Genomic DNA, 15,243 nt, shown 5'->3' on the forward strand with positions numbered 1-15,243 from the left:
ACAAATCTGATGGAGCTACCGTTTGAAGAGTTCGACTTAATTCTGGGCATGAGCTGGTTAGTAGATCACCGAGTTAGTTTAGACTGCACAACTAAGAGGGTCGTTTTGAGAACTAAGGACGATAAAGAAATTGTTGTGATTAGCGAATGTCAAGATTACCTATCTAATGTGATCTCCACTCTAGTGGTCGAGAAATTGGTTCGGAAAGGATGTGAGACATATTTGTCCTACGTTAGTGTTTCAGTCTCTTGGGACTCTTCTGTCGGGGATATTAGAATAGTGAGGGGATTTTCAGATATTTTTCCTAAGGAGTTACTGGGTTTACCTCTAAATCAAGAAGTTGAGTTCGGCATTGAGCTTCTACTAGGTACAGCTTCGGTGTCCATCGCTCTATACCGTATGACACTGAAAGAGCTTACAGAGCTTAAGGCTCAACTGCAAGAGCTTCTGGATCGTAGTTTCACCCGTCCTAGTGTATCTCCGTGGGAGGCACTGATTTTGTTTATAAAGAAAAAAGGATGGTATCATGAGGATGTGCATCGACTATCGGTAACTGAATAAGTTGACTGTGAAGAACAAATACCAACTTCTGAAGATTGATGACCTGTTTGATCAGTTTCGAGGGGCTTCAATATTCTCGAAAATAGATCTTCGTTCTAGGTATCACCAACTTAGGGTTAAGGAAGTTGATATTCATAGGACAACTTTTAGGACTCGTTATGGGCAGTACGAGTTCCTAGTTATGCCCTTTGGTTTGACGAATGCTCTGGCTACATTCATAGATCTGATGAATTGAGTTTTTCAGCCGTATCTAGATCGGTTCATTGCAGTCTTCATCGACGATGTTTTGGTGTACTCTAAGACTGAGGATGAACATGATGAACATCTTAAAGTAGTGCTTTAGATACTCTAAGAGAAGCAGCTTTACGCTAATTTGAGAATATATGAATTCTAGTTACGGGAAGTACGATTTCTAGGGCACATAGTTTCTACTGAGGGGATTCGAGTTGATCCTAAGAAGATTGAGGCTGTGTATGATTGAAAACAGCCCAAGAACATTTCTGAGATTTGTAGTTTTCTAGGACTTGCGGGTTATTATCGAAGGTTTGTTGAGGGGTTCTAATTGATTGCAGCTCTTCTAACTAAGCTTCTACGCAAGAAGATTCCTTTTGTCTGGACTGATGCGCAACAATCGAGCTTCAAGAAGCTCAAGTTTGTTCTGACTCTGGCTCCTATTCTTATACATCCTGAATATGGTAAGGAGTTTGTGTTGTATAGTGATGCATCACACGTTAGTTTAGGATGTGTATCGATACAAGATGGTGAGGTTGTGGCTTATGCTTCCCAATAGCTTAAGTCACACAAGAAAATTTATCCAATACAGGATCTCGAGTTAGCTGTCGTGGTTTTTGCCTTAAAGATCTGAAAACACTATCTGTATGGTGAGAGGTCTATCATCTACACCAACAACAAGAGCCTCAAGTACCTTCTTACTCAAAAAGGAGTTGAATCTTAAGCAGCGTCAATGGATTGAGCTGCTAAAGGATTATGACTGCATGATAGAATATCATCTCGGTAAGGCCAATGTGGTGGCTGATGCTTTCAGTTGAAGAGAAATGTCTAATTTGAGGGCGATGTTCGCTCGTCTCAGTTTTTTTGAAGATAGGGGTTTGTTAGCCGAGTTGCAAGTTAAGCTGACTTGAATTGAACAGATTCAGGAAAAGCAATTAGGAGATGAGTCTCTGAGTTTGTGGTTTCATCAGGTTGAAAGTGGTAGTACATCTAATTTTGGATTGAATAAAAATGAAGTTTTATGTTTCTGAGGACGGGTTTGTGTACCGAACGATTCTGATTTGAGACAGTCTATTTTAAAGGAAGTGCATAGTAGCACTTATGCTATGCATCCCGATGGTAATAAGATGTATCGAGATCTTCGTGAACTGTACTGATGGCTGAGTTTGAAACATGAGGTAACTGATTTCATTTCTCGTTGTCTGACGTGCCAGAAAGTTAAGGCTGAGTACTAATTGCCTTCGGGTTTGCTCCAACCTGTTAAAATTCTCTTATGGAAATAGAAACTTGAGACGATGGACTTCGTTAGCAGATTGCCTTTAAAACCCACTAAGAAAGATTTTGTATGGGTTATCGTGGATCGATTAACCAAGTCTGCCCATTTTATTCTGGTTCGGACGGACTACTCTCTGCAAAAGTTAGTAAAGCTTTACATTTTTAAGATTGTAAGGCTGCATGGGGTTTTAGTTTCGATAGTCTCTGATAGGGATTCTTGCTTTACTTCTCGGTTCTAGAAGAAACTTCACTAAGCTCTCAGTTCGAGATTGGACTTCAGTACTGCATTCTATCCTTAAACAGATGGTCAACCTGATAGGGTGATTCAGATATTGGAGGATATGCTTCAGAGCTGTGTGATTGACTTTCAAGGTAGTTGAGAGTATTTTCTACCGTTAGCTGAGTTCGCCTACAATAATAGTTTCCAGTCTAGTATCCAGATGACTCCTTACGAGGCTCTGTGTGGTCATAAGTGTCGTACTCAGCTATGTTTGACTGAGTTAAGTGAACAACGAGTTTTGGGTCCTGAGTTGGTTTTCAAGACTGAAGATAAGGGTAGACTAATTTGGGATTGTCTGAAGGTGACTTCTGATAGACAGAAGTCTTATGTGAATCTGAAAAGGAGGGATATCAAGTACTTTATGGGTGATTTCTTATTCCTTAAGGTATCTCCGTGGAAGAAATTTCTACGGTTCGGTCGTAAGAGCAAGTTAAGCCCTAGATTTATTGGGCCGTATCAGATTCTGAAGCATGTGGGACCAGTTACTTATTAGTTAGAGCTACCACTAGAGTTAGACCATATCTATAATACGTTTCAAGTCTCGAGGTTGAGGTGGTATCGGTCTGATCCATCTCACATTATCTCCGATGAGGTGATTGAGGTTAAACCGAACTTGACATTTGAGGAAGAGTCGATTCAGATTTTGGATTGAGATATTACGGTTCTGAGAAAGAAGTCCACACTGTTGGTAAAGGTTCTGTATCAGAATCATGGCATTGAGAAAGCCACGTGGGAACTTGAGGACTCAATACATCAGAAGTATCCTTATCTGTTCGAATCAGGTAATTTTCGAAGTTAAAATTTCTTTTAGGAGGTGGAGTTGTAACGCCCTGAATAATTTAACTTTATTTCTGTGAGTTCTAACATAAATGAGTATCTGCTTCAGTGGTTAAGTTATTTGAATATGTGCTTAAGGTCTTGGGTTCAAGTCTCACACTTTGAAGAATTATATTATTTTGATTCTAGCCTTATCTTTTGTGGGTTGAGTTATATTCTATTTTTAGTAAACTCATATCAGAATGAGTCTACTGGTTCGACTGGTAAGGTGTTAGCTTACCCTGTGGTCTCGTGTTTGAATCCCCGTGAGTGTAGATGATATTTTTATTTCGGTTGTCTGAGAGAGAGTGAGAGTTTGGGTAGAGTTAGAAGTCTGTGGTGGTTGGATATAGTTAGTGGGTAGGACTTTGGGGGCATAATGTTATTAGTGGATGGAGTGAGGAGTTAACAAATTTAATCTTAATTTCTCTCTCTTCCCTAATATTTTATGACATCAATTCTGTTTTCCTCCTCTGCTTGACTTTTTCCTCTTTTCCCCTTCTATGCAGATTTTGATTTTTTTTTGTTTCTCCTTCAATTTTGTTCGCCTCTTTTGTATTCTCCTCGTTGTAATCCAAAATTTCGGTGTTTTACGTGCAGTTGGGTAAGTAAGGATTTCACTTGTCTGTAGGTTTCGATTTCTGTAAGCTATTGGATTTGTTCTTTCCGTTTGAATTTCTAAAGGGGTGTGAAGTAAGGAAGATTGATTCTTTGTGTATGTATTGCGCAGGAGTAGTCGATGGACTTACGGATTTCACTTTAACAGCATAAACCACAATTTATCGGTAGTAAGTGTGTTTTTACGATTCAGTTTTATGTTGTTAAATTTTTAATTGGTTGATAATTAGTTATGGTAATTCTATTTTTAGGTTCTTGTGGTCTCGGGATTGTTGTAGCATCAAAATTGACGAGGTGTGTAAAGATAACACGAGAAATCGAGGTTCAGTGAAAGTCAAAAAAGGGGACTGTCGACTCCACACGATTGTGTGACTATCGAAGGTGAGGCCGTGTACGAGACATGGCCGTGTAACGGTGATTGTGTGGCCGTGTGGGCCACACGGACTAAATTAGATTGGGCGTGTGGGCCCACATGGGCATACCACATGAGTGTGTGGATTTTGGGCCAGGCCATGTGGGCCACACAGGCAAGGCCAATTTGGGCTGTGGGCCTAAAATTTTGAAATTTTCCTTAAGGTCGCACAGGTCATTCTGATCGACTGTGGGACTGTCGTAGGGTCGGTAAGGGCTAATCAAACCCTTATTTATGTGATCTGATATTCTGATAGCCTGATCTGAATAGAAAATTGATATGTATGTCTGACTATACTGTTTAAGTATGTTTGTTATCTGTATACGAGCATGTTAAGTATGTTAAATATGTTATTTCTATATCTATATTCTGAATTTGTGCTTGGGGTGGGATTTGTATATGGGGAGAAAGTGATCTTTAAAGTGACCTTTCGCCTATATTTTGGCAACTTGACTGCACATTATTCTGTTATGTGTCGCATCGACATTATATGGTGTGTAGGGATGGGTGGGTGTTTTTAACCCCACATGGTGTGATGGGATGGTCGGAGATGGTGTGTAGAGGATAGGGGTAAAACTCTATACATCTATTCTGTTTATCTGATTATGATATATGTATCTATTAAGGACTTAGGTCCAAATCTGTATCTGTCTGCATATGAGATTTTGTGCATGTTGCATGAGTATCTCTGTTGGGTTATACACTAAGTTTATGAAAGCTCACATCTGTTTGTTTGTTCTATTTAGGTAACCCTCAGACATAGAGGGGTTGGTATGATGGAGGCTCAGTGGTGTCTACTTGTCGAAAAAATGTTATTTTTTTATCATTTTTACCGGTTTTATTTAATTTTTGGTTTTTGAGAGAGTTTTGTAATTTTTGGACTCTCCGGACTTTTGGGACTATTCATTTTAGATTTTTGGTTTGGTTGCATTTATGATTTTTTTAAAACTATGATGTTTGACAAGATTTCGATTTTACGTGAACAAATATTTTTGAAAACACGAGCGTAGTTTTGATTTAAATGATTTTCAAACTTTCGTTGCGAGATATTTGGTTAACTTTGAAGGACAACATGTAACAGTTTTGGTAATGAATATATAAATGATTTATGAAGTATCATCAGTTTCAAAATCCTTCTTCGTAACACTCTCGGATTTAGCTATAACGTTTAGGTCGGGTTTAAGGTGTTACAGATGTCAACAAGTGAAAACTCCAAGCTTACGTTCGAGTGGATTTTAGATTCGAGGCATTCTTTCCACATGTGTCCGAACAATAACTGGTTTTCCATATATAGTTCAATTGAAGGTTGAGTTGTGTGCATAGGGAATGTGTAACACCCTAAACCTAGCCTAGAAGTTGAGACCGAATGTAGAGGTGTTACACCAGTACATTGAAAAACTGGTTTCAGTAAGTATTTAGAAAACCTTCAAAAGATTACTTGATTAGTAGCGGAAAATCTTTTTAGAGTTTAATTTTTGAAAACCAAAATCCATTTTGTTGACTTGAGTGGTTTTGCAGTTTCATAGTTGAGAGTATTTGTTACCAGTGAGTTAATAACAACCCAAAAATAAGTTCAGAAACATATTACAAACCCAAAGTTTAAAACAAAATAATTACGAAAATCATCGCATTTTCATACCTACAAAAATCTGAGCTCTCACATGCCTCCGGACCTAAGTCAGAGGGTTACCTGAACAATCGAGAACAAACAGAAGGGTGAGTTATAACGCTCAATGAATAACCCAAATTAATTGAAAACCAAACAAAACACAATATACAAATCCGAGTGACGCAAGGAATTCATAACGATCATATAACCAGAGTAAAACAAAATAGAAGATTATAGAGATTTCCATAACAATTGTATAAAATAATAGATGATGTATGAGTATGCCAATATAGTATTCTTCAGAAAAATAGAATACAAATTTTTCAGAAAATATCCTACTCAACTCCTCTAAACACCAAAGTAAAATTTCCCCTGAACTCATCCAACCAAAACACACCAAATAGATCACCCAAGGTTGCCTGACAAAGATGACCTGCCACCCTGGGTTGCCTGGCAACGATGGTGTATCACATTGTAGTTAAACTGCCAAATTAGATACAAATGTGGTCAAGCCACTATGTTGCAGCCGAGCTGCCATAATAGATATTGTGGATAACCCACCAGATAGTATACATCATTAAACTGCCAAAACTACCTCCTTTCACATTATCCCAAACCCCATGCAATATTTCATGGCATGCAAATATAGAACCAGAGTGATAAACATGTAGATCATGCTATCATACAATAACATAATCAAAAGGCATGGGAGTCCATGCTTTGTACTACAGATTTATCAAACCTCAACAGACCATACTGGATTTTCCATGAAGTCACATGCATGGTTATAAATCAAAATCAATACCCAACAATTCAACATATTCAGATATCACATACTCTTAATCAATAGAATAACGTAGATGCGCACCATCAAACTTAATAGAATACGGATCATACCTGGATAAATCGCTTACCTTAAACAAGAGTACATTACGCACTAACAGATCATACTTACTTGGGTTAAAACACATCAGACATACCTACAGATAACAGGTTATTCATTACCAGATCATTAGATATCTAGTTAAATAGCCTAATTAAGATTATACGGACCCTATGATAGGCCTGCGTTCGATTCGAAAGACGAATACGGCCCTAGGAAAAATTTTAGATTTTTGGCCCACACGCCCGTTTGGATTCACACGGCCTGAGTGTTTGGCCCATGTGGTCCACATGGCCTAGCACACACCTGTGTGGCCTTCTTAACATCTCACAGGCCTAACATATGCTCGTATGACCCAAAACCTAAAATATCTCTCACACGACCTAAACACACACCGGTGTCTCTAGCCCGTGTGATCTTATTTCCAAAACAGCAAGTTACACGACCTGACACATGACTATGTGGCTGACACGACCCACCATACAACTTGGCACAAGGCCGTGTGACATCGACAACCATGGTTTTTGGTGTTCAAAAATCACAGAAAATCGAGTTTTCGTTACACACTTGATACGATTTCGAAACAGAAGCAACACAGATGATTCTAAAACCTAAAACAATAATCAATTGTCCAAACAACGATTATTTTGCAATCAAATTGTTAAAATAACATCATCCCCAAAATTGAAGTTCCGTCGAAGAACTTTCGACCCAAAAACCTCAAATCAAAACTTACCAGCAAACAAATTAAACCCAAAAGGAAAAGTCAGACCCCGTACAGAACCAATTTAACGTAAAATAACAAACAGAAAGACGATTTGAAGAGAAGGAATTCAAAACAAAGAGAGAAAATAGAGGCATAGAAATAAAAAATAAAAAATAAAATAAAATGTGAAGAACTCAGGATGTTTTCTAGGGGAGTTTAGTTAATTTAAAAGGAAATAAAACTACCTCTTAAGGCAGATAAAAAGAAAAGAAAAACACATTTCCATTACTTTCATAGAGATTCAAACACAATACCAAAAGGTATACAGAAGCTTAACCATTGAACCAACAAGCTCATTCTTGTCATCAATTGATTGAAAATAACTTATAACCCAAATTGCCCAAGATAGGGGTTTTATCAAATGGCAAAATTTTAAGAGGTAGGATTTAAACCCAAAACCTCACAGCTATAAGCACAACATTTAACCACTGAACCAAAATAAATTTCTTGCAAACTTTTCAAAATCATAACTCAAAATTGAGAGACGATCACTCTTGGTTTCACATCTCAATTTCTTTTAACCCGGTTTTTGGGATGTTACAAATTGGTTCACCTAGTAAGGTTAATGGTATTGGTACTGTTCAAATTAGGATTCACGACGGGACAATTAGGACACTATCAGATATCAGGCATGTGCCTGACTTAAATAAAAATCTCATCTACTTGGGAATTTTGGACTCGAAGGGTTGTAGAATTAACATCGAGTCAAACATCATTAATGTATCCCCCTGGGGTTCTCATTTTGATAAAAGGTAAAACTATTGGCAGTCTTTATGCTCTAGAAGGATCAATGGTAACTGATGAAATCGGATGTCCCTTGTCCGTTAAGGAGTCGAAGTCGACTCGTTTGAAGCGAAGGCCACTTGGTCATAAGAGGGAAAAAGGTATAACCATTTTGTATAAGAAATATTCTCTTTTGGATGTATGTTTTGAAAAGATAGGGCATTATATTCGTGGAAATCAGAATCGAGTGAATTTTGATTTGGCAGTGCACAAGTCTAAGACTAGAAGTCTTCTAGCTTCTAAGCACAACTTCAACTCAGTTAATATCCTGCATATTCGAGATAAGCTTGTGGTGGGCTTTGGCAAAGAAGGCGTTATGAAAATACGAGTCAAGATGGAGATTTGTGAAGTTATGCCTCGTATTTTTCAGCTTTTCTTCTCCTAGCTAAACTCTATTTTTAGTTTACCACTTAAACTCTGATTAGTGTAAGTTATTTTAATATTAGTTTCTCACTTAAACTCTTATCGGTATAGGTTATTTTAATATTCTTTAACCTACAAATTTAGCCTACAAATAGACCTTTTGAAAAATAACCCATTACACATTTAGGTATTAGATTTTACAAGCTTTCAGAGAATCTTGTGTTTATGTTTTGAGGGTTATTATTTCGGGTTTCAGGGTTTAGTTTTATCTCCATATTTTGTACTCTTAATTTTGGTCTTTTAGTGAAATTATTTTTTTTGTGATTTTTTTATCCTCTTCAGAGGAATTTTTGACGTAAAATATTTGTCTTCAATCTTTTCAGTTTCTTCGTTATTTTACTTTTTCGTTGCTTTTACGGGTTTATCCCAACAAAACAATGATGATAAAAAATAAATTAATAAAAAATATTATGTGAAAGCATAAAATCATCATTTTATTATTACTAAAATATGCGGACCCAATTTATTAAAATATTTAAAATATAATGTTATTTTTATTTTAAAATATATTTAAATTAGTTTTCTTTACTTGGTATTAATTAAATTGGATTTGATTATTTTTCAAAATTCCTCATAAATTTTGTGATGATTCGTTAATAATATGTTTAAGCAAGTAAAATTTAATAATATATTAGTTTAATTTTAAAAACATAATAATTAATATTAGATTGAATTTAAATAAAAATATTGTGAAATTATTTTTAAAATATAAATATTGTAATAGTAAATTATGTGAAATTTTATTTTTATTTATAGTTTCTAATTTAGCATAGATTATTATTAATTTAAATATTTTGATCATTAAATAATTTATTGTAACATTGTTTATATTTTTAAATATCTATTTCAATTTCAATAGTGTTCTAATTTGTAAAAATAGTTATAAATTTAAAATGACTTTTTTAAATAGTTTTAAATTGAAATATTGCATATAGGCAAATTGGAAGGAATTATTATAAAACACAACTTACAAAGCACCATTAAAAATGATATAAAACAGGGCGGAGAGGTTTTGTTGCAATTTTCTCCTCCACTAATGCTTACTTTCTTTCTTTGCTATTTGTCAAATTTTTATAATGTAAACACATTTTTTTATAGAATATTGTAAACACATTAAAACTTCATAACCTTATTATATATATATGATAACAATTTTTAAAAAAATTTAAACTGTTAAAAATAAATTTCAAGTCATAATTAAATTAAAATCTTTAAAAACTTGATAAATACATATTTTTATAAAAATAGTTTCAGTTGTAAAATTGTTTTAAAATATTAAAATTCCTTATTGAAATTGTTAAAATTTACAACATTTTCCAATTACGATAACATTAAAACTATTTAACAATACTAATAATTGTTTTAGATAAAAATAAAAAAATATTTCTATAATTGCTTTCAATAATAATAATAAGTTCTCTATTCATCATCTATTAAAATGATTTTATTTCATTTTGTTTTATATATAAATTTTTAAAATCAAAACATTGCTTTTAAAAAATTAAAATTAAAATTTATTTTAAAAACAAAATTAAAAAGCCTATCTTTATTAATAATTTTAAAATGAAATATAAATCATATAAGAAACAAATATATAATTACTGTGTACTTTTAATAAATATGATGATATCTTTTTGTAATGATATTTTAATACTGTTTAAAATTATTTTAATATAACATATATATATTTGAACGCAATATTTCTCAAAATTTTATATTATTTATAAATTTGTTAAATATTTTTTTATACAGGATTATACTGTTTGAACCGGTGTAACATTGTTTAAATATAATAAATTTAAGCAATGCAAGAATGAAACTATTTTTATTTTTATTTTGTTACGTCTGGTTTAATTATAATGTAAGCATTATTAAGGGTCATTAATTAGACTTTGTCAAATTGCGTCAGCTGTGCTTTGCTAAGAGGGCAGCAGGGCACTGTACCAAATACAAACTGTCATCAAATCAGCTTCTCATCCTCTTTTTTTGTGTTGTTTCAGTTTCGCCACCAACCCTTCCTTCATCACCATACTTGTTTTCTTCTTCTTCTTCTTCTGCAACTCTGTCTTTTGATCTTTCAGTTTATCTAAACCCCTAATTTATATTCTTGGGATAGGTTTCTCCACCACAAATGGTGATGTCAAAGCGTAGCCATAGGTTTTTCAAGTTTAGAAGTCTAGTTTCTTCCCGAAATCTAACTCCCACTTACCAAAATCTTCTCCGGTTTTAGAATCTTTGTTCATCCACTTAACTCAGGATTCGACACCATTTGCATAATCAAAAGCCTTTTCTTTCTTTCTTTCTTTCTTTTTTTAATTCACTGTATTGGCTGATTCCAAATATTCTCTCTTTTCCCCCTCTCTATCTATCCGAACCATTGTTTTTGGCTTTGGGTTCTTTTCTTTTTGCTCTAAAAATCTTCTTCGACAGTATTTCTAGACTTATATATATTATTGAATCTCGTGTTTCTCTCTCCAAAAGACTAAATGGTTTCCAAGGACTACTACGACTTCTCACATGCAGTTGTGGAAATGGCTTGGATTATGCTTAGCGTCGATTACTCAAGGCTCTTTTGGTTATTATTTGGTGTTTTCTCCTACGAAAATCATGAAGGAAAGCCTCGGATCATCTAGCACACCATAAATTTTCTTTGTTTTTTTCCACTCCCCGTTAATTCTATTTGCTGCCTTGTTCTTGAGTTATTCTATAGTAGCTAGATAAAGTTTAGTATTTGTGTTCTCAATATATATATATAGATATTAGTATAATCCCCCGAGAGGTTTCGACGGAACCTGATTTCTCAGACCATGTACCAAACACGTCTAGGGGGATGTGTTGATGGAGTTAAATCCCAGCTTGGATACGTTGAAACCGATCCCTCTGGTCGGTACGGACGTGTAAGCTTTTCTTCATTCACCTTAAAATCCTTTTTACCTTTTCATTGATGCATGAATTCCAATATCAAACTTTCAGTAGGAATAACTCTAATATCTTTTGCAATGATAATGGATAATTGCATGCCATGTTGACTTTTCTTTTTGAGATGTGGGGTTTTGGTAATTCTTTGATGTTATGTTGGGATGAATAGTCGGAGATCGCAGAATTTTATTTGATACTGTATGTATATATAGTATATGATTAAAGATATTCTATAAGATTATTTATAAAATGGAACTTTGTTTGATCCATTCCTTTGGTCAACGGCCTTTCAATATAGTCATATGGAGATTCTTTCAAATTTCCTGGAAAATCTGGGAAATAGGTTTTGATGATCATATCAAATATTTATATGCATTGTTTAGGCTTTAAAATGATTGAAACTATGACTGTACATGGGAATTTTGTCTGCAGTTCAGAGAGATTCTTGGTAAAGGAGCTATGAAGACAGTGTATAGGGCATTCGATGAGGCCCTTGGAATGGAGGTGGCCTGGAATCAAGTGAAGCTTAACGATGTCTTCCGTTCACCGGAGGAATTGCAGCGTCTTTATTCCGAGGTCCACCTTCTCAAGAATCTTAAACACGATTCCATTATTCGATTCTACACATCTTGGGTTGATATCAATCGTAGAACTTTCAACTTCATCACTGAGATGTTCACATCTGGCACACTTCGAGAGTAACCATATAAGACTTTACTATCTATTGCAAAAGTTACATTCCTGTTGTTTTAGGTGTAAATTTTAACATGTTTGATGTAATATAGGTATAGACAGAAGTACCCACGCGTCGACATGCGAGCGGTTAAGAGCTGGGCTCGCCAAATTCTGCAGGGTCTAGCTTATCTACATGGTCATGACCCTCCGGTGATCCATAGAGATCTTAAGTGTGACAACATCTTTGTCAATGGCCACCTTGGACAGGTCAAGATCGGCGATCTTGGACTAGCTGCCATCCTTCGTGGCTCACAACAAGCCCATAGTGTCATAGGTATGCTCTAAATTGCTATCATCTGCTCAAGTTTTATATAGTCTAGGTAACCATTTATATCTTTGTATGTTAATTTCTTCTAACTTGCACACGACACTAGGGACCCCTGAATTTATGGCACCAGAACTATATGAAGAGGATTACAATGAGCTAGTGGATATATACTCCTTTGGAATGTGTGTATTAGAGATGCTTACCTCTGAATACCCGTATAGCGAGTGTTCCAATCCTGCTCAAATCTACAAGAAAGTGACTTCCGTGAGTTATATCCAGGTTCATTAATTCCAACAGTCAACAGTTGAATTAATCTAAGACATGTCTGTTCTATGTTCCTTCTTAACTCTTTAGGGAAAGTTGCCAGAGGCATTCTATAGGATTCAAGATGAGGAAGCCCGGAGGTTTATCGGAAAGTGCCTGGAGAACGTTTCCAAGAGGTTGCCTGCTCACGAACTCTTGCTTGATCCATTTTTAGCCTCTAATGAAGGCAATCTGCTGTCTGTCCCTAGAGTCCTGAGCCAAAAGCTAACTCAAAACGGCCCAGTTGCAGAGCTAGCGCCTTCTTTGCAGGCTGATCTGACAAGGAGTACTGATATGTCAATAACTGGCACAATGGATCCTGAAGATGACACAATTTTTCTCAAAGTACAGATTACAGACAAGGAAGGTACTTCTTAAGCTTCTTGTAATTATATTGGGGTACTATTGCATAGACGCTGAAGAAGTTCATCAATCCTAAGCGACTGAAATATTGAAAAATAGCCTTCTTCCATTAAAACATGGATCAATTTCCAGTAACAGCCTGCAAAATTTCATATTCAATGTGCCTTCAACATTCTTAATCAATAATTTCCCTTCTTCTAGGTCAAGCTCGGAATATCTATTTTCCTTTTGACATAGTGAATGACACTGCAATTGATGTTGCCTTGGAGATGGTAAAAGAACTGGATATCAATGACTGGGAGCCATTGGAGATTGCTGATATGATAGAAGAGGAAATATCTTCTCTTGTCCCAACTTGGAAAGACTGGGGCTCCTCTCAAGTCCACCATCAGCACAGCTTTAAGTACAAAGATGACGACGAAGATAATGCCCAAAATGAAATCTGCCACCCTTTCTATGCCACCTTCTCCCATTCTTCCTACGAAGCACAATTTTCTCACGGGAAAAGTGTGACTTCTAAGTGCAATTGGCCACAAGGTACATATAATCTTTGTTAGAAAATATTGCATGCATATATGTATCTATAGGCTGTCCTACATTTGACAAGATTTGTTCATTTTTGCAGATTTATTCAGCAATGATGATGCAAGTTCCAGTTGCTCTATGAACTCCTTCCAGTACTCTACAATGAATTATGAAGACTTTGATTCGAGTCTATATCAAGGGGAGCACCCCTGCATTCCAAAGGCTCTTAAATCTACACGATTTTGTCCATCAGAGAGCATGACTGCTCACAGCTACGAACAGTGCGATGCACAACTTGATTCATGGAGGTCTTCTCACTTAAATGGCCATCAGAAGCTAACAAAGGTTCGTTCACTTGTGGACGTACGCAGCAAATTGCTGCACCAAATGGTAATGGCAGAGATAAACAAGAGGCGCTTATTCAAGACCGTTGGAGCAGTGGAGAACATTGGATATCAAGAGCTGGGAGAAGTTTCAGGCAAGATATCTTGAATATGTAGGAAACGGAAGGATTTGAAGATCATGACGAAGATTTCACGGGAGATTTAGGTGGTAAAGGTCCCATTAATCTCTGTGTTAATATGCTTTTAGACTTTCAGTTGTGATGGTGTACAAAATCTGAGTCCTCAATCTGGTATAGTGTAATAACTAACACAGGTTGCAGATATGTTGAAGACTATGAACAAAGTATTCCCTAAAACATCACCACATTTATGGATTGAGAAAACTTTATTGTTGTTGTAGTAGGACTACTATGCTTGTATGTATATGATGCGCCTGCAATCTGCATATGAATCTTTTACTGGATACATGAAATATACAGATTGCTTTCAACCTTGTTTTTGGCTACATAAATCAGTTATAATTGCCTCTTTCTTTGCTCTAAAAAAAGGGTTCAAGCGATCACCTGAAGTGGTATTATGTCAATAGATTGATTTGATATCTGAATTTCAACATTTATAGCCTCTTCTTTTAGCCAAAACTACTACAATCTACTTTGTAAGAAAAAAGAAGCTAAAGGTGGAATTATCATTCAAGGTGGATGGTGGCATTAGGTCCTTTCTCTTGAAAAGATTCCAATTTCCAATACAATGTGATTTTAAGAGTGAATATTAATGTTTGTATATGTAAAAAAAAATTAATTAAAATGGTGAGAAAGTAATTTGATGGTAAATTTCAAAATTATCTCCACTAAATAAAGGTTTAAATGCAAAATTGGTTCTTGAATTATGCTGCTTTTACTACTTTGATGCTTAAATTTTATTTTTTTCAAAAGTGGTACCTGAATTATTTAATTTCGACTTTGAACAAAAAAATCGTTTTAATTTACCCTAAACATTATATACTTTTTGGTAAAGTAAGACAAAATTGATTATGATAGTTTAGGTACTATTTTTGACAATAAAACTTTAAGTACTTAAATGAGAAAATTGATATAATTTAGGGCCAACTTTGTAATTAAACTTTAAAAAA

The 15,243-nt window shown here is 35.2% G+C and overlaps 1 protein-coding gene across 1 annotated transcript; it reads left to right on the forward strand.

Moving 5' to 3' along the window:
* Positions 1-10,583: 10,583 nt before the first annotated feature.
* LOC105777124 (probable serine/threonine-protein kinase WNK5) lies at positions 10,584-14,604 on the forward strand. The gene is made up of 7 exons (XM_012600191.2): positions 10,584-11,554; positions 12,009-12,274; positions 12,362-12,585; positions 12,686-12,843; positions 12,934-13,249; positions 13,447-13,782; positions 13,871-14,604. The coding sequence occupies exons 1-7, from the start codon at positions 11,465-11,467 to the stop codon at positions 14,260-14,262; spliced, it is 1,782 nt and encodes a 593-aa protein (XP_012455645.1). The 5' UTR covers positions 10,584-11,464; the 3' UTR covers positions 14,263-14,604.
* The last annotated feature ends 639 nt before the right edge of the window (positions 14,605-15,243 follow it).

Source organism: Gossypium raimondii, chromosome 10, assembly GCF_025698545.1.
Source record: "Gossypium raimondii isolate GPD5lz chromosome 10, ASM2569854v1, whole genome shotgun sequence".
NCBI classification, from domain to species: domain Eukaryota; kingdom Viridiplantae; phylum Streptophyta; class Magnoliopsida; order Malvales; family Malvaceae; genus Gossypium; species Gossypium raimondii.